The 22,528-nt window shown below is 42.1% G+C and overlaps 1 protein-coding gene across 11 annotated transcripts in view; it reads right to left on the bottom strand.

The window, feature by feature from the left end:
* arvcfb (ARVCF delta catenin family member b) overlaps nucleotides 1-22,528 on the bottom strand; it is a 119,915-nt gene that overhangs the window by 71,715 nt on the left and 25,672 nt on the right. For 9 of the 11 annotated variants that reach the window (XM_075468343.1, XM_075468342.1, XM_075468337.1 and 6 more), the window contains 2 exons: nucleotides 627-785; nucleotides 42-62 (listed from right to left, as the gene is read on the bottom strand). In XM_075468343.1, coding sequence (XP_075324458.1) covers nucleotides 42-62; nucleotides 627-785 — 180 coding nt within the window. The remainder of the gene's footprint in view (nucleotides 1-41; nucleotides 63-626; nucleotides 786-22,528) is intronic. The other 2 variants (XM_075468339.1, XM_075468338.1) reach the window with 1 other exon arrangement.

Raw genomic sequence — 22,528 nt, forward strand, 5'->3', positions numbered from 1 at the left:
CATGGTGAAAAAAAGCCATTACGATATAAAGGTTTACTCACCTTCACATTAGTTGACATGTCCTTCCAAAAAAACAACAGAACACAGTAGAGGACGAATCAACAAAGGAGCTTTTAAGAAGCACAAAAGTGTGTGAACACCCAGGGAGCTGGCTAATAATGAAAAATCTTCATAAAAACAAAGCTCTGAGAGGGAATTGAAACCACTTTGGGCTGTGGGATTATGAGATTTAATGGAAATCTGGGAGTGGAAGTATAGTATGCTTTCTGGTAGGAGTAATCCATAACCAGGACTTGAAGTAATATTGAAATGGATCAAAGTGACTTTGTGGGGTTTTGCTGCTGTGAGTTCATTGGGATCCATGTGGCACAACAATGCAAAAACTCTAAGGTGTCTTACTAAGGTGTTGATAGTTGAAGCATTATACAATAGAACGATAAGGTCTTTTTTGGGGGTCACACAGTATACATTTTATTTTCACTTCAATGTTTAAAATCTGCAACAACTAACACTGTCTAACAGTAAAATCCTAAAAATGCAGCATGTTTGAGAGTTCTATGTATTCATAACTTCTCCAACATATTTTACAGGATCTAAGCCTCACTCCACCAGTGTCCTGTGCTTACCTTGGTTTCAGTGCGCCGCGTGGTTCCATCATCAGACGTGACCACTGAGACATGGGAGGTGGGGGTGCCGGGGTCCTCCTCTATGGTGACCGTCTCCTCCACCACCTCCTGCGGCTCCTGCATTATTGCTAGAGATGTGGCGTTACTGGGGCTCTGCTCCTGTACAGAAAGGATGGGTGAGAATAAGTATCAAAGTAATCAGGGCTTAACACACTGATTTTCATAATCGTCATCAAGCAGCAAGGAGAAAAACAACATCCAGGTAATCTTCTGCAAGACATACTACAACATAAATCTTTAATTGCTACTGCAGCAATTAATTACATTAGAATGCAGCAGAAAAAAACAGGGCAAATGAAGGGCATTAAATATAATGCTATCCGCAATTGGCAATGCCACACTCAAGCATCAAGTAGATGGAAAGTGGGAAACACACTACATGAATACATTTACGACAGAAACAACAGTAAGAAATCCTACTGAGCTGAAAAAATACATTAAAAAGTGTTTAGGATATAAAAACAGGTAAAATATGATATACAGAATGAAATAGGGAAAGTAAAACTGATTCTAAACGTATGGAAAAAGGGATAAGAAATTGCCATAATTAGAAAATAGATTTCCATTATGCATCACTGCATACTGCATAATGGAAATGATTGAAACTGCAAAATATGTTCAATCAGCCACTCTGCAAAATACTAGAAAATATACACAAGTAATGTAGATTTGTGTGCAATCTGTCCAGGTCCAAATAAGAACCGATACCAGTCAAGATAACTGATTCCAACAATGTGTGCCCAAGGAAAACGCTGTTTTCTTTAAGGTAAGCGTTACTTAAAGCGATACTCCGGAGTAGATTCAACCTGGGGTCATTTGAACCGTGACATCCAGCCAAGTAGCCCACCCGCAGTTTTTTCGATATTGGCTGAACATCAGCTGAGTTACCGAGTTATCCCGAATAGCTTAGTACAAGGGTTAATGGATCCTGGCAGTATCTCCAAAATTACCACACTAAAATCACATGCCATGACACCAAACTTCTACAGTAGTACAAATATGGTCTGTACTCACAAAACGATGCATTTGGAAGTTTGAAAATAGTCCAGGAGTTTATTATTATCAACACAAGCCTGATAGCTTTTCTGCTGCTAAAGCTGCGTCGACGTCACTTCTGGGAGCTGGGAGCTTCAAAGTAAGATGAGGGTTGATCTACTACTGTAGACAACAAAGTATATTCTATATTCTACATGTTTTTTTATGAATTTTTATGTTGTAGAGTTGTGAAATTATTTTATCAATGGAGAAATTGAGCAGCCTTGCTTTGTTGTCTACAGTAGTAGATCAACCCTCATCTTACTTTGAAGCTCCCAGATCAAGGAAGTGACGTCGACGCAGCTTTAGCAGCAGAAAAGCTATCAGGCTTGTGTTGATAATAATAAACTCCTGGACTATTTTCAAACTTCCAAATGCATCGTTTTGTGAGTACAGACCATATTTGTACTACTGTAGAAGTTTGGTGTCATGGCATGTGATTTTAGTGTGGTAATTTTGGAGATACTGCCAGGATCCATTAACCCTTGAACGAAGCTATTCGGGATAACTCAGTAACTCAGCTGATGTTCAGCCAATATCGAAAAAACTGCGGGTGGGCTACTTGGCTGGATGTCACGGTTCAAATGACCCCAGGTTGAATCTACTCCGGAGTATCGCTTTAAAAAGGCTGTGTGAGACTCACTGTGCTTCCAAATAAACAGTTCTTGGGCTCTGGGAAGTGCCTTACGGGATGTGTTTTGAGGAAAATATGGTTATAGTCAAACAAAGCCATCTTTCTGGATTCTAAGGAGGATACAATACAAGTCCGTCCACCATCTCCAACACCATGTAATAAGACTGGGATTTCCCAGAGTACTTCAAACTGCCTTGCATATAATGCACCTATACTCTTGATAACAATATACAAGAACATACAATAAGAATAAAGATTAATCTTGACCTCCAATTAATCAACCACAGGCTTAACAATGAAATTCACACACTAAAACAAATCCATAAAAATATTTAGTATTTCTAACGCAAACACTGCAATGCAGAGTACAGGAGAGAGTGGCTTACAACTCCTTACCCACTGATACCTCAGACTCAGGCAAAGCTTACTTCAAGGCAAGCAAAAGCTTGAAAGACTATTTCTGATTCATATTTCATTGGGAAGCTATGGAAACATGTCTCCATGGGCGATGGATGAAAGTGTATATTGAGTCGTGCTCTCCCCACCTGACCCTATGAGAAAGCATGAGAAAAATGTGCCTCCTGCAGCTGTTCCTGCTGATGAAAAACAATATGAAGGCAGTCATCAGAGGTGCAACGCCCTGGCATGGACCCACTGGTGCTAGAGAGAGTGGCAAAATTATAGTTTTCATGATTGAGAGGTAAAGGAAAGCAGTTGAGGTAATGACTGATAACTTGAACAGCATGGACCCCAGAAAAGGAGAGGAAATCAGAGGTATTGGGGAGGGCAGAAAGGCTGAGAGAGAAGGAAGTATACAGTCGTGGAAATTTGAGTTTTACTTCTGACAGGATAAGTGTGGAAGCAGAAGGTTGTATACTTTTGGTCCATAAAGCTGTAACTGATTTTTTTCAGGATGTCTCACGTGCAATTTTTAATGTATGCAGTCTCTGTTCTTTTCATCACAAGTGAAGGCAAATGTTAAAAAAAATCTGAAAAAACACCAGCCAATTTTTCTTCAAAGTGCTTCTTTTTTTTTCTTTTACCCCTACTGCTCTTAATCATCAGACATAAGAGATATGAAAGACAAACAAGAAATCTCCACCTGTGTTTTCCCCATTATAGTAAACTATTCGCAAATTCCCCTTGAGTGCAATAAGAGCGGGGAAAAAAGAAGGGGAAAAAAACACTAGATGACTATTTTTGTCAGACAAATTCCACAAAGCTGGGGTGGGAGATGGAGTGAAACCGACACTTTTATTTACACACAATCATTGGTGATCTGAGAAAAATTAATTTTTCACAACAGATCTCTAGCTAAGCAGCGCATCTCTAATTGGTAAAAAGCTTTTAATGGCATTCGGAAAAAAAATGAATGACTTAGTGCCTTCTGTTGAGAACAACAATGGATGATAGCTTATCATCCATTGGTGAGGCTACTCACCCAAAAAGAAGGCTAAATCCTCCAATTCTACATCCTCAACTCACCGTTATTTCCATAAAAACCGATTGCATTTCTCTGACATCCAGTTCTTTGAAACACTCATTGGGCAAACCCAGAGGAGGATCATCAAATTTGGAAAACGCAATAGAAGCAGCGCCATCTTCCATTTGTTTAAAACTTTAAAACTCATCCTAGTGCGTGGAATAGCACTGGAAAGAAAGAGGGGGTACCCTTCGAGGCTCAGTAGCAAACTGGCTTTTTGATCTTTATGTGGTTTCTCATTCACCTCTCCAGCTCTATTCTCTGTTTCTCTGCATGTATGAAGTGAGAGACGGGACCTGAATATGACATTACATCCCCTAAATAAATGATTAAAAGCCATCTGGCTGTGGGCTAGCACAGCGTTCTCATGGTCACAGGGGAAAGTGAGTCGAACAGACTAAAGAATGCAGTCAAGGGCAAAAGAGGTGGAGCGCAGAGAGCTGATGGCTGATCTCTGAGTGGCATATAGAGCAAACGGGAGAACGTAAGAAGGGAGGGGGAAGAAGTTTGAGCAAATGAAAATCGAGTGGAAATTTTTTGTATTAAGTAGTAGAACTTCAAGGCTGAATCGGATAGCTTCTAATCGCCATTTGCAAAACCATCCACTGGTCTCTTGAGAGTAGCATCTGAATGGATCCGTTCCCCTGCAAATCCTACTGAACGATCACAACAGCAAGAGTCAAACTTAGATATAAAGAACACAAAACCATATAAGGAACATCTCTAAAATATAAGGAAATAAACATGTATGAACCTAAGAAAGCCAAACTGGTAAGAACTGGATCCACCAAAAGAAACAAAATACATTTGAGGAATTAAGTAAATAATAAAGCAACAAGAATGTTTGTGATGTTGCCTTTCCAAAAGCTGGACCTAACTTTTAATGAGGGGAAAGGAGTGTGCAAGAGGCCTGGCAGTTAAACCACTTCTGTTCAGTCAGCAGTATCAGAGAGGCTGAAGCCTCAAAGAGACAGGGATTTTATTCAGAAAAAGGCCTAAGGATTTGTACAATTGCTCTTCACACAATCCAAAGAAGTCCCATGTGACTAGCAGCAGAGGAAGCTTGAGGTGGATAATGAAATTCCATCTTGCTGAGCAATGCCTAAACCAAGAAGACTATTACATTGTGCTTATACTGAAAAAGAAACTTTTAATCTAAAAAGAAATGTTGTATGGTAAATTGTTGTGTTTATTAGGAGGAAATTCCTTTTGGAACTTGAGCTCCTCCATAGGTCAACATCAGCTGAAACAATCGTTGCCTCCAAAAAACAACACCCTTGACAAGAGCCTTTCAGCAATCTCCAGTGGAGTATATTTCATTACAATAGATCGCACAGAGACATACGCCCCTTTAAAAGCAACCAATCTTAAATGTAATGGATTGCTATCCAGAAAAAAAAGGAAAGAAGAAGGACGTCTGGGAATATAAAGGCAGGAGATTAAGAGATACAGCGGTGTCAATTAGGAGTGGCCTGCTATCTGCCATCAATCCAAACCCATTCATCATCTGTGTTCAATAAGCCACCTCTGTGGTGACTAAGAGAGGGAAGATAGACCAAAATGGGCAAGAGTAAGCAGATAAGGAATTTGCTTCCCAGAGGACAAATCCCAAGCAAACTTCTGTTGGAGTGAAGAGAATGAATCATTTTTGAAGTAGGTGAGTCAAGTCAAATAGTATATTTATTAAACTTCAACCTTTTATTGTGTTCTTTTTAAAACATCTTCTGGCATGGTAATAACACCTTTAGCAAACCTGCATCTGTTTTATTAATATATAATAACAACATAGGTTTGAATTTTAATGACCAAGTGGCCAGTCTGACCACACTATTATCTGATAAAGGGCTGGGTGCCTTTTTCCAGCCCAAGTTCCAAAAAGATAACTGATTTTCTATATATATAACCATTGGGTTTTCTCAATATCCCACGGACACGTCAAACACCACACTTACACTGTCAGTGCTCTGATAGCTTTTTCACTGCCATGAAGACCATGTCCAAGACATTTTCATTCCCAACTCATCACACAATTTAACTGCAGCTTGGTCAATAGCTAATCACATCAGTTTTCAACACTCAAGGTACCACTTTATCATCAGTTTCAATGCACAGGGAACAGCTCAGCAGATGCGTGCTGCCAGTTTCCCTGCAGCGGTAAAAAACGATGCACCGTCTGTGCCACGAGTAAACAACAACCGGAAGATGTCATTCTACTGTATAATGTTGAGTTATCCACAATTAATAAAGATGTGTAGGGAGGAGGAGGATAGACACCTGACTCCAAGAATGCGACTTGTGTTCAACTCCAACTTTGACAATGCCTTATTTTGCTTCTTTTCTGTCTTTATCTTTACATTTGGCCTTTATTTTGACTTCCATTGTTCTACGATTGTAACCTACTACTTCGTCAGATATGAAAAGTATTTTGGTTAAAGATGGAAAACATCATGGTTTGACAGTAAAATACACAATAAAATCGATTTCATCGTCCAGAGTTTTACAGACATTTTCCACATTACCATGGCAACGTGTCCTGCAACTGTTACATTACGAGTTCGGTAAACCCTGCACATACAAGACACATAAGGGCATCCTCTTCTGAAAGAGTAGGTATGTAACAAGTTGGGAGTAAAACGGACTGTCACTTGATGGGACTGCCATAACAGCTGGATACTGTAATAGTTTCCAGCATCAACATGAAATGACCTCCACCGCAACATCCACCTGGAAGGTAAAAGTCTATGCTCCCCTCCAGAAGTTATCATCGTCAGCCTCTATCCACGACTGGAATGAGCTTAGTGTTTCCTTGAGAGGGGGGGATGAGGTCTGAACATAGCTTAAAAGCAGTCAAAATAATGATTTGCCTCTGGATTTATTTGATCAAAGGTTGATTACAAAAGTTAAATACATAAAACTTGAGCTTAAAGTTTCAAATCTAATAAAGGGGAGCTATTAAGAGCTAGAATGTCAATCATCTACAGTAAATGATTCCTATGAACAGGCCCACCTGTTTCCAATTGCAAATCACTTCAGATATACATGAGGGACACATTTCCCACTCACTCCTACACTAGAGCAAAAATTAGATCTGTATGTTTCAGTCTGAACACAGTGGGAGGAGGGCTCTGGTGCTTTCGGTCTGAGACAGCACACACTGTCAGATCACCACCTGGTCATGCATACTGGTGTGACCAGAGTCACCTTCCTTCCAAAAGCACTCACATGCACGCAGACACAACACAACTCAGTCTTAGCCTCACCCCTGCGCAGCAACTAACAGGATTTCACTCCGGAGCCATGCCAGCAATCATTACATGGCTCTTACACAATTAATCCTCTAGCAAAGATCGCCCAGCCAACCTTGAGTCGTCCAATTTTCTATCAGGCCCTTCTGTTTCTACCACCTGCCCTCCCAGCAGTTCTCCACAGCAAAGAATCACATGATAAAGTTCAAAAGAGAAAGAGAGAGAGGGAGGAAGCGTGTGAGAGCAGAGTACACTGGGGTGAAAAAGCTAAATGTGAACTGTGGTCGTGTGATCCAAACATCCAAAACAAGGCTTGTTTGTGGGATAAAGAAGGGGAAGAAGGAAAGTCAAGTAGAGGAGGGGGAACTAGAAAGACAAAACAGTATGCTCTCCCAGGGTAAAAGAAGAAGAAGGGGGGGGCATTCAGTCATATTCAAGACCAGTCAGGCAGGTCACATCTCAGTTACAGCCAGGCAGAGGTCCCAACTCTGAAATAATTGAAAGTTCAACTGACTCTTTAAAAGGCTAAAGCACACAAAAATAACTAATGAGAGAGGGCAAAGTCCTTATGATGCACATGGGAATGACGGGATCTTAATGTGTCCTCTGGTGACTGATCCTGGGCCAAATTTAGGCTTCTCTTCCTCCCTCAACTCTTTCACGCTTGGCCTCTTGGTTTCAGACGCCTCTATTATTCCCCACCCCACGCCTGTTTTTTCTACCTCTTCCCAGAAGCCCCCCGTCCACTCCCCCTGCGCCACCCTCAGTCCCTGCGCCCTTTTGTTTCTTTGCACCAGTGCCTAGAGACAAGACAAAACTTAGCCAGGCCTTGACAGACTCAGGCGTGATTGCTTCCCGACAGGGCATCGCGACCATATTTTCCCACTCGAAGCAGACTATCTAGTGACAGATGGAAACCCCAGCTCAACCCCCGGGAACATTCAACACCACCTTAATCTCTCGAAAGGCTGATATTCCCATGCAAATTGGCCAGGAGATGTTTTGAAACCTTGGATAATTTCTTACATATGCCATCAATTACACACCGTACATACAAGAACACTTGCACACATGGAGTCGCATACCACATATGTTTTCCTGGTAACTCATGGCCGGGAGTCAGATTAAGAGTCAAACATCCAGAAAGGCACACAAACCATGGAATTTCTGTCAGCAGCCAGCAACTCCAGCAGTGGGAGGATAAATAAGTTGTAAAGTTATTCCGTAAATAACAGAGGAGGCAAAGAGAAGGAGGTAGATAATGAATAGAAACAAAGGAGGAGAAATCACTAGAGCCTGCCGAGCACACTAAATCAGTGAGCGTTGGAGAAGGGTCAACGTTCATAGTCAAGGTTTGATTGTTTGGACAGCGGGTGCGGCCATGAGAGGGTAAAAGAAGAATTCAGTGCCGCAGATGAAGATTAGAGGTAGCTTGTTGTCGGCGGGTGGTGGGCGGGGTAGGTTTTGCAGTGATGGTGCAACTCTGGGGTCCCAGAGGGGGTGCTTCAAATAAGACCCCCTCCCCTCAGCCTCTGGATCACTGTCAGCACGATTCTGTCAGAGCAGTTATTGAGGGGGAGAATGCAGTGTGAGGAGCAGGCTCTAAGAGAAGCTTTGCCAGAAGCTTAGTTCAAGTGAGGTCTCCTGGAGATGTAGGGAGTTGGAAAAGGGACATATGCTTCACATCCTGTCAGGCTACCAATGCAACACTTATTGTCTCCTCCACACCCTCTCTCCAAAAATGTCTGCGTGTGCAGCCAAAGGGTCTCCCATTTAGCAGATATTTACCCCCTCCTTTTCCTCCATTACTGTCTTCTTGTGTTAAAAACAGTGACGCCTGGAGCAGTTCAAATGTGGGACTTCTAACAGGCTTAGCAGAATTTTCTCACTGCTTTATGAGTGTGGTGGAGGGATATGTGAATGGGTTTATCTACACACAGAAGCCAGCAGGTCATTGAGACAGTGCCACTTATCGTGAACTCTACAATTCTTTTCGGAAAAATAAGTGCTTTTACAAATTCCCTTCCAATCTGTGTAAACATCTACAGTACAGTGCCTCAAGGGAAGTAAAAGGAATGTAGCTGAAAGTTAACACTGCATTTACTCTAAAGCACTCACTAATTGGGATATTCTGGAGTCAATTAAACTACCGCTCATCTTGACTGGAAAAACCCATATTCTGTAGAAGAAGTCCAATAAGCCCAAAGCACTGCCACCATCCCAGCTCTGAAAAAATGAAACGGAATAAAATCAAATTCAAAAAAAGGTGATACCTCACAGAACCTTAATCCGTCAAAATAAGAGCGACTGCTTTTCAAATATGCACTCGGTCAAATGAGATTAAACTCCCTCTAGGGATATTTTTACGGCCAAGTGCCAACCATCTAAAGAAGAATTAGGGTTATTTTGTAGGTAAGAGCTCAACGTCAGAGACAAGGGCGGACGGCAGGCTGCAAAAAACTGGTCGATGGAGAAATCCCTTATGATTTACTCCTAACCTTCAACAGGTCAAACGATAACGGAAGGTTGGATGTATGTGTGTCTTATAAAGGAGCCATTGTGAAGCTGGGTAAATCTATCAGGACGCCTGAGCTACAGCCTGGGGACTTTATTTATTATTTTTTACTCTGTCAAATGAAATGAAGAGTGATATTTCATCTATTCTGCTCAGATCTGCTTTATAAGGCTTTACACTGTGAAAGATATGTATGCATGTGTATGTGGGTGTGTGTGCATGTGTGTGAGCTGCTAAATAGCGCAATGGCCTCTGACTGCTCCCATCCGGATGGACACAATTTCAAATAAATCTGTAAAAATATTTTCAAACCTGATTTAATTCAGGACTTTTCACCTGTTGTCAATTCATGTCCTGCGAGTGTACTTTGCACTTCATAACTCTTTCTAACATTACAGCACAGTGAAATTCTGTCCTCTTCAAATAAACTTGCTGTGCTACTAAGTTGGGGTCAGATCGCACAGTTAGTCGTAACATGGTGCTCCTGGAGCAGTGAAGGATAAGGGTCTTACACAAGAGCAGGTTGGCCGACATGGGGCCCGAACCATGCCCCCCCACCACCACCACCTTATCAGAATAAAGAGAGACTAAAGGTTCTCTGTGTGGGATGTAGTGACATCTAGAGGCACAAACTGCAAATTGCAACCAACAGAAAGACAAACATTTTTTACTTTCATGCAGTTCTATACTTCTGAAAACACTGTTTATAACTATCTGCCAACAGAACCCACTAATTGTTGTTTGGTATTTTATTCTCTTTGACTGACTTAAACAATTCCTCATCAAAACTGTTGCCTTTTCATAAATCACTTTTTTCAACATGGTTTCAACACTGAACCTTCTTATGTATAACAATTGTTGTGTGTTAAAAGTTAACTTTCCTCAAGGACGTCAATGACAGAAAGCTGGACAATTTATACACACACAGAGTCTGAGAGGTTCAGAGCCAGAGCTTACTGTGAAACACAACCACATCTGATATCTGTGGGTCAACCAGAGTGCATAGACACAATGCCCTCCTCTTCACTCCAAAACACAGTCCGAGTCACAGACTCCTTCTCGTCTCTCTAGGTTGGAAATTAAAAACACAGTGTGTGAATCTACACAAAGAGCATTTTTTATGGCAAGGCTTGTACCAGCAATAAATTCAGTAGGAGACAAGGCCACCATATCTGAGGCTCATCTGTTCCACTGCCTCTGGAGTAAAAGCAAAGAGGGCTAAATTAGATCATAACAAGATCTCCATCGGTTTTCTACAGCTGACACTGTGTTGCAATTAATCTGACTTTTAATCAGAGATTAACGGTGCTCCACACTAACACACAGAACAAAAAAGTCATTAACAAGCTAATGAAGACACGTCTACCTGATTTCCTCTGATTATTGAGTAAAGGTAAAAAGAAAAAAAAGCAAGAGACAAAAGAGCATGTTCTGTGTTTATGCTGTGAGTCGTGTGTGTGTGTGTGTGTGTGTGTGTGTGTGTGTGTGTGTGTGCGTGCGTGCGTGCGTGTGTGTGTGTGTGTGTGTGTGTGTGCGTGTGCGTGTGTGTGTGAAACAGAATGAGTGAGCAAAAAAGTCTTTTAAGCTGACTTTCAAAGCTACAAGCTGATGATAAATATTTTAACCCAGCCAGATATCTGAAATAAAATGTTGGTAGTGTGCCTTTTTTGCATGCTAAATTAGCAGAGGGTACATTTTCAGCCAATTTATTTTGCAACCATGTTGCATTAATAAATACCATCTTTGAAGTTGGGACACATTCACTATAGGTCTAACTTTCTTCACAATTATTGGTTGGATGAAATCAGATATCTGAAATACTCCACTTTCGGTGATGAAAAAACATTATTTCTAAAGTATTACGAATGCAGAGTAAAGCCTTTTGGCAGGATCTAAACTGAAAAGCTGCACAGCTAGAAAATAAAGGATGGGCGAGTGAGTGGATATTTTTGCATTTTTTAGTTTTGTTCCTTTTAGTTTGGTGGGTGGGCTACCTTCAAATCTCTCTTTCTAACAGAGTCAGTCCTGAGTTCTGAGGAGCAACCAAAGGTGTCGGATATAAAAGAATGCCTCTTTCCTCAGCTAAAGTGTTTCCACTTCTTAAATTTCATTGTCATGTGTCATACACTATTCATGCTGTGTCGTGTAGCTCTGCAGGTGGTTGGTAGAAAGAGAGGGATGCAGATGAAATAGGGATTATATCCTCTCTGTGTCTGGGTAAACCCTATTTCGCTGGCACTGGGTTTTTTCATTGTCCCCCCCCTACTCAGCCAGCCAGCTGCAGGCAAAGCATTTGGCTCCTAACACCCCACCCAGCCTTTAATCAACCAAACACACACAAACATCTCTATCCATCTCACCCCATGATGAAAAACCCACTCCTTCTGTAATATCTGCTGCCATTCTGTTTTTTTCTGTGCAACAGGAAATGCTGACTTCTGAAGATTTAGATATCCCGTAAACAGGATCTTCATCTGAAATAGCCATTAGCTGGGAGACGAGTGATGGGAGCCCACATACTTCAAACTGTCCAATTAAGAGATAGTTCAGGGTAGTTTGGATGACTGATATCATCCAAACGTTGTTGAAGGAATGACTGACTCCGTACAGGAAGGAAATTTCAGCCCAGCCCTTTGGGACATTAGCCATAGCTGCTCGTAATGCTGAACCTGCACACCCACACACCTATCCCTATCCTCACACAGTGGATAAACACCAAGGGGTCCTTTAAACCTTGTAGAACTTCCTACATTTGCCACAAAGTTAGCTGCGTTAATGTGAGAGGAGAAAAAAGCAGCATACTGTACATCAGACCATCGTACCGATTTTCAAACAAACCCTAAAGGAAGTGAAAGCTAACAGCAAATTTTTCACTTAAACTACTAATAAATATGTATCATAGTTTACAGTGGGGCTTTTGGGTTCTCTCCAGCCTCCTCCCACCATCTGAAAGCATGCATGTTAGGTTAAACTTGTGGTTCTTATAGACCCAAAGAGTGAGTATGAATGCTTGGTTGTTTGTCTTGTTTGTCTCCATGTTGGCCCTGTGATGGACTGGCAACCTGTCCAGGTTGCACTTTGCTGAATTAGATAAAGTGGGTGTAGAAAATGGATGGTTGGACGGATGGATAATTCATTAATTCTCCATCAGGAGTAACTTGCTGTTATCCTCCATTAGATGGAAATAAAAATATGAATCTGTAAAATATGTATTAACAATAACAGAAAACATCATATTAGATTGTGACACACGAAAAACACAATTTATGGATTACATTTAATTGTGAGGAATGGCAAACAACTGGCAGCTATATAGGAAAAGACTGAAAAGGACAAGGGAAGCAAGATGACTAACTTTGGGTGTTTTGGTGTCTATCACTAACTATGCTCAAGTAGTGATGCAGGTGTAAGGTGACAACCATAAGTGCAGTCACAACAACTGACAAAAAAACTGATTTGATGCAGTAATCCTTGGTTTTAACTTGAAGTGGTATAGAAAGTCTGAATGTTTATTTTACCAGATATTGAAAAATGTTTTGGTAAGAATGAAACAACCTGGAATTATTCAAAGGATAACGTAAGGTATAAAAGGTGCGCTCTGAATGTTTTCCCCCTGAAAATTCAATTGAAACAGACGTAACATACACTTTTGTGTAAAAACATTTCGATAAGTTCTTCTTAAAAAAAAAAACAAGTTGAAGTCTCTTCACTACGAATGATCGGGGATGTTGACTGAAAGAAGCGTTGCACATGGTCTTACCAGTCATCTTACACAAACTCTACTGAAGCCAATTCAACGTGAGATTATTATTATCCTGGGGACCAATAGAACCCCCTTCAAGGACCCTTAGGGTTCCCCTTTGTTATAAATCTGCACGACTACTGTTGTAACCTATAACCTATCTAATGGGGATGTGGATAATCTCAAAGCAATTATGCATATAACAACAGTCATCATTGGACACTTCAGTGAGTGGTGCTTGAGGGTAGTTCATAACCTGAGAAAGCTGCTGACGGAGCCACTGGGCCTCCCTGTCTACCCCTCTGATTACCAGGAACACTGAAAGGTTTGTGTATTTTTGTCTCCATTAGACAGAGGATGTCCGCTGTGCGCTGTGTGCCAGCCATCTGATTACCCATAATTCCAATGCTGTGCAGCCACTCCAAATCAGTTTAGCCTCATCTCCCTCTCTTAATTGCCCAAAAAAAGGTACTTTCCAGCATCTGTGACCAAGGATGTTTGGTAAACTTGGCATAATCTGGACACAGGATGTTACTAATTTTTGGTGTATTTGCAAGTCTATTTGGTGCAACAGTGCTTCAAACAACACAGTTTGCCTAACATTTAGAAGAGTTTATAAAAGATTCCTAATTTCTAGGAATTTTAACAGAAACCATTCTTGGTCAATAAGCCATGGCAGCTCGTAGTAATATTTGCAGAGTTGGGATAGACGGTGTTCTAAACCTATGGGTACATGTTTATCTTATTATAATGGAAAGTGGCATATTGCTGGCACAGCATTAGGAGCAGTGTGGGAGCTGGGCTAACTGTGCACAGACAGGAAAGAAAAACTGGCGCTCGTCACCTTCCTGCTGTCTGCCCACTGTGGTTGGATTCCACAGTTCCTCACCCGAGCGTCATGAAGAGAAGAGGCTGGTACTGCTACTGTAATGCTGCAGAGTAGTTCCATTTGAAGTTTGAGCAACGCTTCATTACAGAATTACACAAGACAAGATTTAAGTGTTTAAACAAAGCAAAATGTCCACAGACATTCAGTCTGTGTTTAGTCTACATCAGGTCAAAATCAGAAGCTGAAAATAGAAAGCAAACTGTTCAGAGTAGTGAATAAGTGAATGGTAGTGTGTGTGTGTGTGTGTGTGTGTGTGTGCTCTGACAAACATGTCAGTTCTCCTGTAAGAAAGCAAACTTTTATGAATCCTAAGCAATGGTTTGGAGGCTGCACCATCTGGGAGGTTACCTCTGCCATTACCTTTGCACCAGCTGGCAGGAGCTGCTCTGTGCATGTGTGTGTAAATGTCTTGGGCGAGGAGAGGCCCATGCTTTGGCCCACACAGAGAGAGTGGGGTCCAGTCTAGGGGGAGCGGGCCTCTGTCTGAAGGCTTAAAATAGAGCAGAGGGTGTGAGGTGACTGCGGCCAAACCTACAGTTGTGTAGAGCTTTTGCTGCTGTGCAACGAATGAGTTCTCCAGCATTTACTTCAAGAAAAGCTCAAGAATAACTCACTACAATGTTGAATCCAGATATGCATATTTCATAGACTCAGGCATGCATCTCCTTTACAGGTAGAGCAAGTCAGGCTGTAAAATGAGTGAAATGACCTAATAAAGAAGGATGCATGAAATTGAAGTTTAGGATCTCCTTGAAGGTGTGTGAGGCAGCGTCAACTGCAGGTTTTACAGACTGTGAGTCCTGTATACTGAGCAGCCGCTCAGTATAATCATTATAAAGCAAAGACATCAGAACGTGAAACCATTCAGTAGTTGTCTGACTAGGCTGACTACCCTATATCTCATGTTTGATGAAAGTCGAAATAAATCTGTTTACACATTTATGCTCTTTGACTCAAGCTATTGTGTCAGCAGTAGCTAAACAGCAAGGCAATGCTGTGTCTCTTAAACACAAATAGCTGTGGTCTCAAGCATATCGCAATAGAGGCACACAAGCACACACACACACACACACACGTCACTGCCACAACAGTTTTATTTGTGTGTATAGAAAAAAAAATTACTGGACAGTGACAGCCTTCTCTGTTGTAGAAAGCCAGCTTTTGCAAAAGAAAAGCGGGCAAACAATCGAAAGCAAACCTTTCACTGGGCAAATGCAATATAACTGCTGGGCTTTTTGTTAGCTTTATGCTGCAAGAAAAGGGGCAGAAATGCAAGTTTTTGCAAAAGGTCCTTGTCAGCTTTTCACACAGGATTGCAGAGGCTACAAAAGCACTGTATTGGAACTGACTGGGGGGGATTGGACCGACACCAACAGCATTAACTACAATACTTGCTAATATCCAGTTCTTTTGTGGTCTTAGCTTTGTCCTCTTCCTTCCTGTCTCAGGAGGAATGTCAGCTTTCACACACATAGGTGGTCGGACACATTGCAAACCGTGTACAAAACGGCTCTGCCTGCTGACGTGTATTTGAGTTGGCGATTATATGTTGATACGTGATGGGCATGGGAGACAGTATAGGAGAGATGTTACAGACCGCAGATGCCCTATCATTCTGACCATCACTTATTTACCAAGTACACAACACAATACTTTGAGTATCTGCCCCCAAAACTTAATTCAATCAGATCTCTCCTATAAAAAAAATATCCTGACCTGTTGTACGGTTTCTGTCTTTATAAGTTTGTTCTTGTCTATACAGCTCATACCCACACAAGGAAGCAAAGAAGCACAAGAAGGTATTGTTTTTTTCATGTGTATATGCGGTACACTGACTCAACACCTATGCCCTCTGGTCTGCTTCAGAGCAGCCATGCGGGCATTTTCTCAATCAGAACATATTTGTGTTTGACAGCTGGGTTTTAAACATGGAGAGAGACAACTCTGACTCTACAGGGGACTCTCGTCCATCTGAGACTTCTGTGGATTTCACTGCATCTACTTTGAGCATCTGAACAATATTGAGGCTGCGACCACCTGAGCACTCTAGAGCATCACCCTCTCATTGAGAATGGCAGAGCTGTGGACTCAGTCAGTCTGTCCAGCAATTTCAGCAAATAAATAAGATAAGTTACAGTTGTTTCGGATGCACCCTCTTTTCATTAGGCTGAAACTTAGACTGCAACAAAGAGGGACAAGACAGCAGTGTACGTGCTGCATGTGAGGCGGCAGACAAAATAACTAGTTGGCACCACCCAATAACAGAATGAACGCTCAATCTTATTTTGGACCCCTTGCAGCATCAGGGTAGTATTTTTCTCTGCAACCGTAGCAGATTTTTATCTAACCACTAAAGTGCCACAGAGATCAACTGCTGGCTGGAATGCCATAGACATGGTGAATATTTCAGATGAAGCCTATTGTTGTCTGCCCTCCTTGGGCCTCAGCAAATGGCCCAATGAGGGGGGGAAACACTAAAGTGAATTCCACAGACCAAAGCCCATTAGTCCACTGGCCTCAAGAAGAAACTAGGCAATATCTCAAAATGATGAAAACAACTTTTTATTTCTTTATTTTAACAAAGACAGAAAAGATGGATGATATCTGAAGACCTCAGTTAAACCTGTGGAATGTATCAAACAGGGAACAGTCTGTTCCAGATTATCAGTCATGGATGCGAGAGAAAACTGCATGCAACAGACCACAAGTGATTCTATAAACTGGGGGGGGGGGGGGCTGTAAATGTTTATGCTCCACCTAACATGTCATGTAATAAGTAGCCAACATACCCACACCCAACAAGCTCCAAAACACAACTGTGAGAAACTTCTACATTTAATCACCACACTAATAACAGCTCTGAGCAAGAGTGATGTGTCATGCAAACCATTGATTCTCACTTGTACCACTCACTGACACCATTATCTATTAAGTTCATGATTTTTGCAACCATAGTGAAAAAATAATCATCAGTGACACTGCAACAGCCACTGCACTGTACTAAAAGGCTAAAGAAGTTCTCTTTCTGTAATGTTGTAATGTAAATGCAAATATTATGAAAGGTAAAATATACAAGGAAAACATTCTATAGATACAATAAACAAATAAATACTACAATCACTTTAGAAAAGTGTGTAAATCAATCCATCCCACATTAATTCTTCTGTCACTAGCAAGGAAATGAGGGCATTACTCAGTTTGGAAAAGAGGCAACCTTGAATCACCAGAAGCCATTTGGCAAGCCTGTTCCGGACCTCCCTGAACAATAACAAAGCTACCGAACTGCTTTGATACAGCACAGGAACAAGCCAGTGATATCTGGCACATAACTACTTTACTTAAGCAGACGTGACACCTTCTCAGCCAAAGCAACAAATCAGAAAACCGACCAGGTCTAACTCCTTCCAAATCTGCTGATGCTTGCCCTGCACAGAGGAAGAACCTCCTCGATGTGCAGTTGGATATTTGAGGGCGATAAAATCAAATACTTAAAGTGGATGAAACCAGGTTCTGTCTAAAAACCTAAAGATGAAGCTGACTACATAAACACAGTGGATTTCCTATGTGAATTCCCAATGTTTCAGAGGTCACAGTGCTACAGGGGCGCTGCAAATGCCGTATCCACACTGCACGGCAAAGGAGAAGTCGTGTGGTGAGTGGAGCGCTATAGTCTCCCAAAAACCAAGGCCTTTGGATTCCTAACAAGTTGTAGAGATTAGACAGTCATTTCCAGGAATCCCAAGCCCCCATATGGTGACAAGGTGCTCACATCCCTTACTGTTAGAGGTTTGTTTTCCATGCCTGGGGTTTCAGCACTTGCTTCAAAACCAAAACAAAGATTAAGCAACAAAGGAAGTCAGCAGTGTGGAACAAAATAATATAAATTGTTTAACCTCCTCTCATCTGCTGCTCAAAGACTGGGCTATGATTAGAGAAGAAGGTAAAAGGGGATGGAGAGGGACAGGGGCTTATCACGTGGATCATGACTCATTTGAGGTTTTAGACCGCTGCTGTTCCAGTTAACAAATCACCTCTACAGACTCATGGGACAACACACGATGAGTCATCCCTCAGACACTTTCAGTGAATGGTGGCATTCCCAGTTCAATCCACAATGAATCCAGTCCAGTAGGTCCAGAGTGAGCAATAAGCTCATTTTATGCAAATCTCTGGAGTTTTATGGGAAAAGCCTCAGCATGACCGCAATCTATACAGGACCTTTTACCTGTGTGAGTGCTCAGCGATGTCGAAGCGGATTAACAGCTAAGACTGAGTGTTCACTGAGCTACTTTACTGGAGTGTAACAGCATCAGTAATGGAGTAAACCAAACAAACCTTCCTATAAAGCCTTCTCAGGAGCAGCATCAAAGCAGATTCTCTGCTCCTCTGGCATGAAATACTGTAGGCTGTCAGAGTCGAAGAAATTAATCTCTGTAACTGTCATATTTTGTCAAATCTGTTGCTATTCAAGCCCCAGACCAACAGATATCACCATCAAATCATCATCACTGCTGGATCCCAGTTTGACATCAGACAATCTGAAAGAGGCACGAAACATTTTTTTTTAATGCCGCCCTGCCTCCTGCAGGCTAAAACCGAAGCAGTTTGTTGCATCATCAAGGCTGCCCTGCTTCTTCAAGCTGGGATATTGAAGAGAGAAAACATAGTGCTTACTGATTTGGAACAACAGCCCTATTAGCGAGGCACGTTCCAGGGGTATGCAACAATTAAGGCAGCTCTGCCTGCCAGGGAGGACGGAAAGATCCATGAGCAGCCAAACACTCATCAGTCAGAGCAGCCAAGCTGAAACCCCCGGGCAAAAGATGTAACTTCGAAAGAGAAAAATAACCGTGTAAACAAAACACTATATTGAGTGCACTGGTTCTGCTGCATGTTTACAACTGGCTCATGATGATTGAAGTCACCAGGATGAAGGTACACTATATTGCCAAAAGTATTGGCTCATCTGCCTTTACACGCATATAAAATTTAAGTTACATCCCATTCTTAATCCATTGGGTTTAATATGACATCAACCTTTGCAGCTATAACAGCTTCAACTCTTCTGGGCAAGCTTTCACAAGGTTTAGGAGTGTGTTTATGGGAATTTGTGACCATTGTTCCAGAAGTGCATTTGTGAGGTCAGACACTGATGTTGGACGAGAAGTCCCGCCTCACAGTCTCCGCTCCAATTCATCCCAAAGGTGTTCTATCAGGTTGAGGCCAGGGCTCTGTGCAGGCCAGTCAAGTTCCTCCACACCAAACTGGCTCATCCATGTCTTTATGGACCTTACTTTGTGCTCAGTCATGTTGGAACAGGAAGAGGCCATCCCCAAACTGTTCCCACAAAGTTGGGGGCATGAAATTGTCCAAAATCTCTTGGTATGCTGAAGCATTCAGAGTTCCTTTCACTGAAACTAAGGGGCCGAGCCCAGCTCCTGAAAAACAAGCCCACACTATAATCCCCCCTCCACCAAACTTTACACTTGGCACAATGCAGTCAGACAAGTACTGTTCCCCTGGCAACAGCCAAACCCAGACTCGTCCATCAGATTGCCAGATGGAGAAGCGTGATTCGTCACTCCAGAGAACGCGTCTCCACTGCTCTAGAGTCCAGTGGCAGCGTCCTTTACACCGCTGCATCCGATGCTTTGCATTGTACTTGGTGATGTATGGCTTGGATGCAGCTGCTTGGCCATGGAAACCCATTCCATGAAGCTCTCTACGCACTGTTCTTGAGCTAATCTGAAGGCCACATGAAGTTTGGAGGTCTGTAGAGATATACTCTGCAGAAAGTTGGCGACCTCTGCGCACTATGCACCTCAGCATCCGCTGATCCCGCTCTGTTATTCTATGTGGCCTACCACTTCGTGGCTGAGTTTCTGTCGTTCTCAGTCGCTTCCACTTTGTTACAACACCACTGACAGCTGACTGTGGAATATTTAGTAGTGAGGAAATTTCACGACTGGACCTGTTGCACAGGTGGCATCCTATCACGGTACCACGCTGGAAGTCACTGAGCTCCTGAGAGCGACCCACTCTTTCACAAATGTTTCTAAAAGCAGTCTGCATGCTTTAGTGCTTGAATTTATACACCTGTGGAAGTGATTGGAACACCTGAATTAAATTATTTGGATGGGTGAATGAATACTTTTTGCAATATAGTGTATCTCACAACAGTTTTCAATACTCAGAAATGTTTAAAGACACAGTCAGAGTACAGTCTGCTGTTTGGCTCAAATATCCTCCTCTGACAGCAAAAAGGAGTTTCAGCACCAGAGACAGTGTGACCCACTTCACAACCTCATTGCACACTCCAGCAGCGCTGCTACATGGCTATAACGATGGCGTTCATGATGGACGGAAAGAAGACACACGCAGACGCTGTACAGTGAATAAAACAAAGAAACCAAGTGTTAAAGTGTATCTTGCTGACATCAGCTCCATCCCAGAGAGAGAGATTCACTCTGTAGCACCTGCTCCAGACCCTGCAACCACACAAACAGGGCGAGACATTCTTAATATGCTTGACTTTGAAGCAAACTTCTGAGGTATCAGGTGCTGTGAACTGGCACCAGATAGCCACAAATTCGACTACAAAAACTGTGGAAGAAACGCTATTCAAAGTAGTGAAGACTTCTTAAAATGCACAGCTGTGGAGGAAAATAAGCAAAAGCATTTTGGCTGAGAGGGAGAGATAATTAGGTTTGTTGGAGAGAAAAGACAGGAGGCTTATTTGCAACAGAGACAAGAGTAGAGCACAACGGCAGCAGCTCGTGGCGTAGGCGCTGCAGGCACAGAGTGCAGGAGACATCACGCCAGCCCTGCTGCCTGCAAGCTTCAGATTGTAGTGGACAGAGGCCTGTAATTTCACACTGGTCTCTGTGCATATTCACAGTGTGATTTCCACACCACAACATGGAAGGGGACAAAATACCCTTCCCTTTGAAGGCAGTCCCACAGATTTAGTGTCCAACTCACAGGCCTGTTGCGATGATCATATTTCAGAGACATTGGTTGGAATAATTTCATTGTTTTTGTCACCGCTTATATAGCAGCTTATATTGCATTTGATCATATGTAAAATGGCATAACTGCAAAAATACAATTGTTATTAATTATTTATTATCAGTCATGTTGTCTGGGTAGATAATATTGGACTATATCTCAATATACTAAGAAGTGTGAGAAATTTCTCAACTGAAAGTTTATCATATTGATCATCATACCGTATCATGCAAAGCAACATGGCAATCAATTCAGCCTAATGGTAATATTACTAGATTTTGCATCAGTTAGAGGATGTCCATTGATTTGTCAGGCTCAATGTACTGGATCAGCAAACTGCTTATCCATTTAATAATTCTGTTTATGTGTTGACACGGGACTACTAAAATGAGCCATGCGAAAAGTGTACACAACCTGCACTCAAACAAATACACTTACACGTGTAATTCACCGGCACATCCATGGATCCATACCCCAGAAAAATCACGAGAGAACTGAAAACCACACAACTAAGGTAATCTTCTATTCCAAAAAATTTTTTCATCCGTAAAAGCATTGAGGATCTGAGGTTTCTGCAGGTACTGTAATTATAGTAGGTAGTAGAAGCACTCAGCACACGTCACTTTCAGCACCATTTACGGTGCAGGATTTTAACAAGGCCATGTCACAACACGAGCAGCGTGAGAACATGAAGGAATCGGGGAAAGGTTGCACTCAGTCGGGTCTCCTGTGACTCATGGCTCAACGGTAAGTGACGCTTATGCGCTGCACAAGGAGGGCATTGATGTGTGTTCTGCTGGCAAGTTACTGACACCGGCAGCCATAATTAGCACCAGTATTTCAGGCAATTTATGCAGAAGGGCCGAGGGGAAGTGGCACACAAAAAACAGTGGTGGTGCGGTATGGCTTGGCGCTGGAGTGCTCCCAACTGACAATTCAAGTCTGGAATGTAGCTGCTCATGACCCCAAAAACACAGCCCCCCCAGTATTTAGCTAGTTTGCTGCAGCATGAACAACAGACGCTGCAGCTGACCACTCCTTCACCCCCTTATTTACACAGACTCTGATTCAAGAGAGACAGAGCACAAAAACAGACGAAGAATGGCTTTGATTGGATTAAGCCTTTCTTAACTGTACCAGAATATGATGGAAAGAATTTGGGAACTCAAGGAGGTCTGTATCAACAGGCCTTGTTTGCTTAACTTTGAGAACTTTGCAGGGTTTGTGGCACTCTTTTCCACAAGACCTGAATCTGAGGAGTTACAAAAGAAAAAGAAACCCACATGCCTGA

This window comes from Odontesthes bonariensis, chromosome 6, assembly GCF_027942865.1.
Source record: "Odontesthes bonariensis isolate fOdoBon6 chromosome 6, fOdoBon6.hap1, whole genome shotgun sequence".
NCBI lineage: Eukaryota > Metazoa > Chordata > Actinopteri > Atheriniformes > Atherinopsidae > Odontesthes > Odontesthes bonariensis.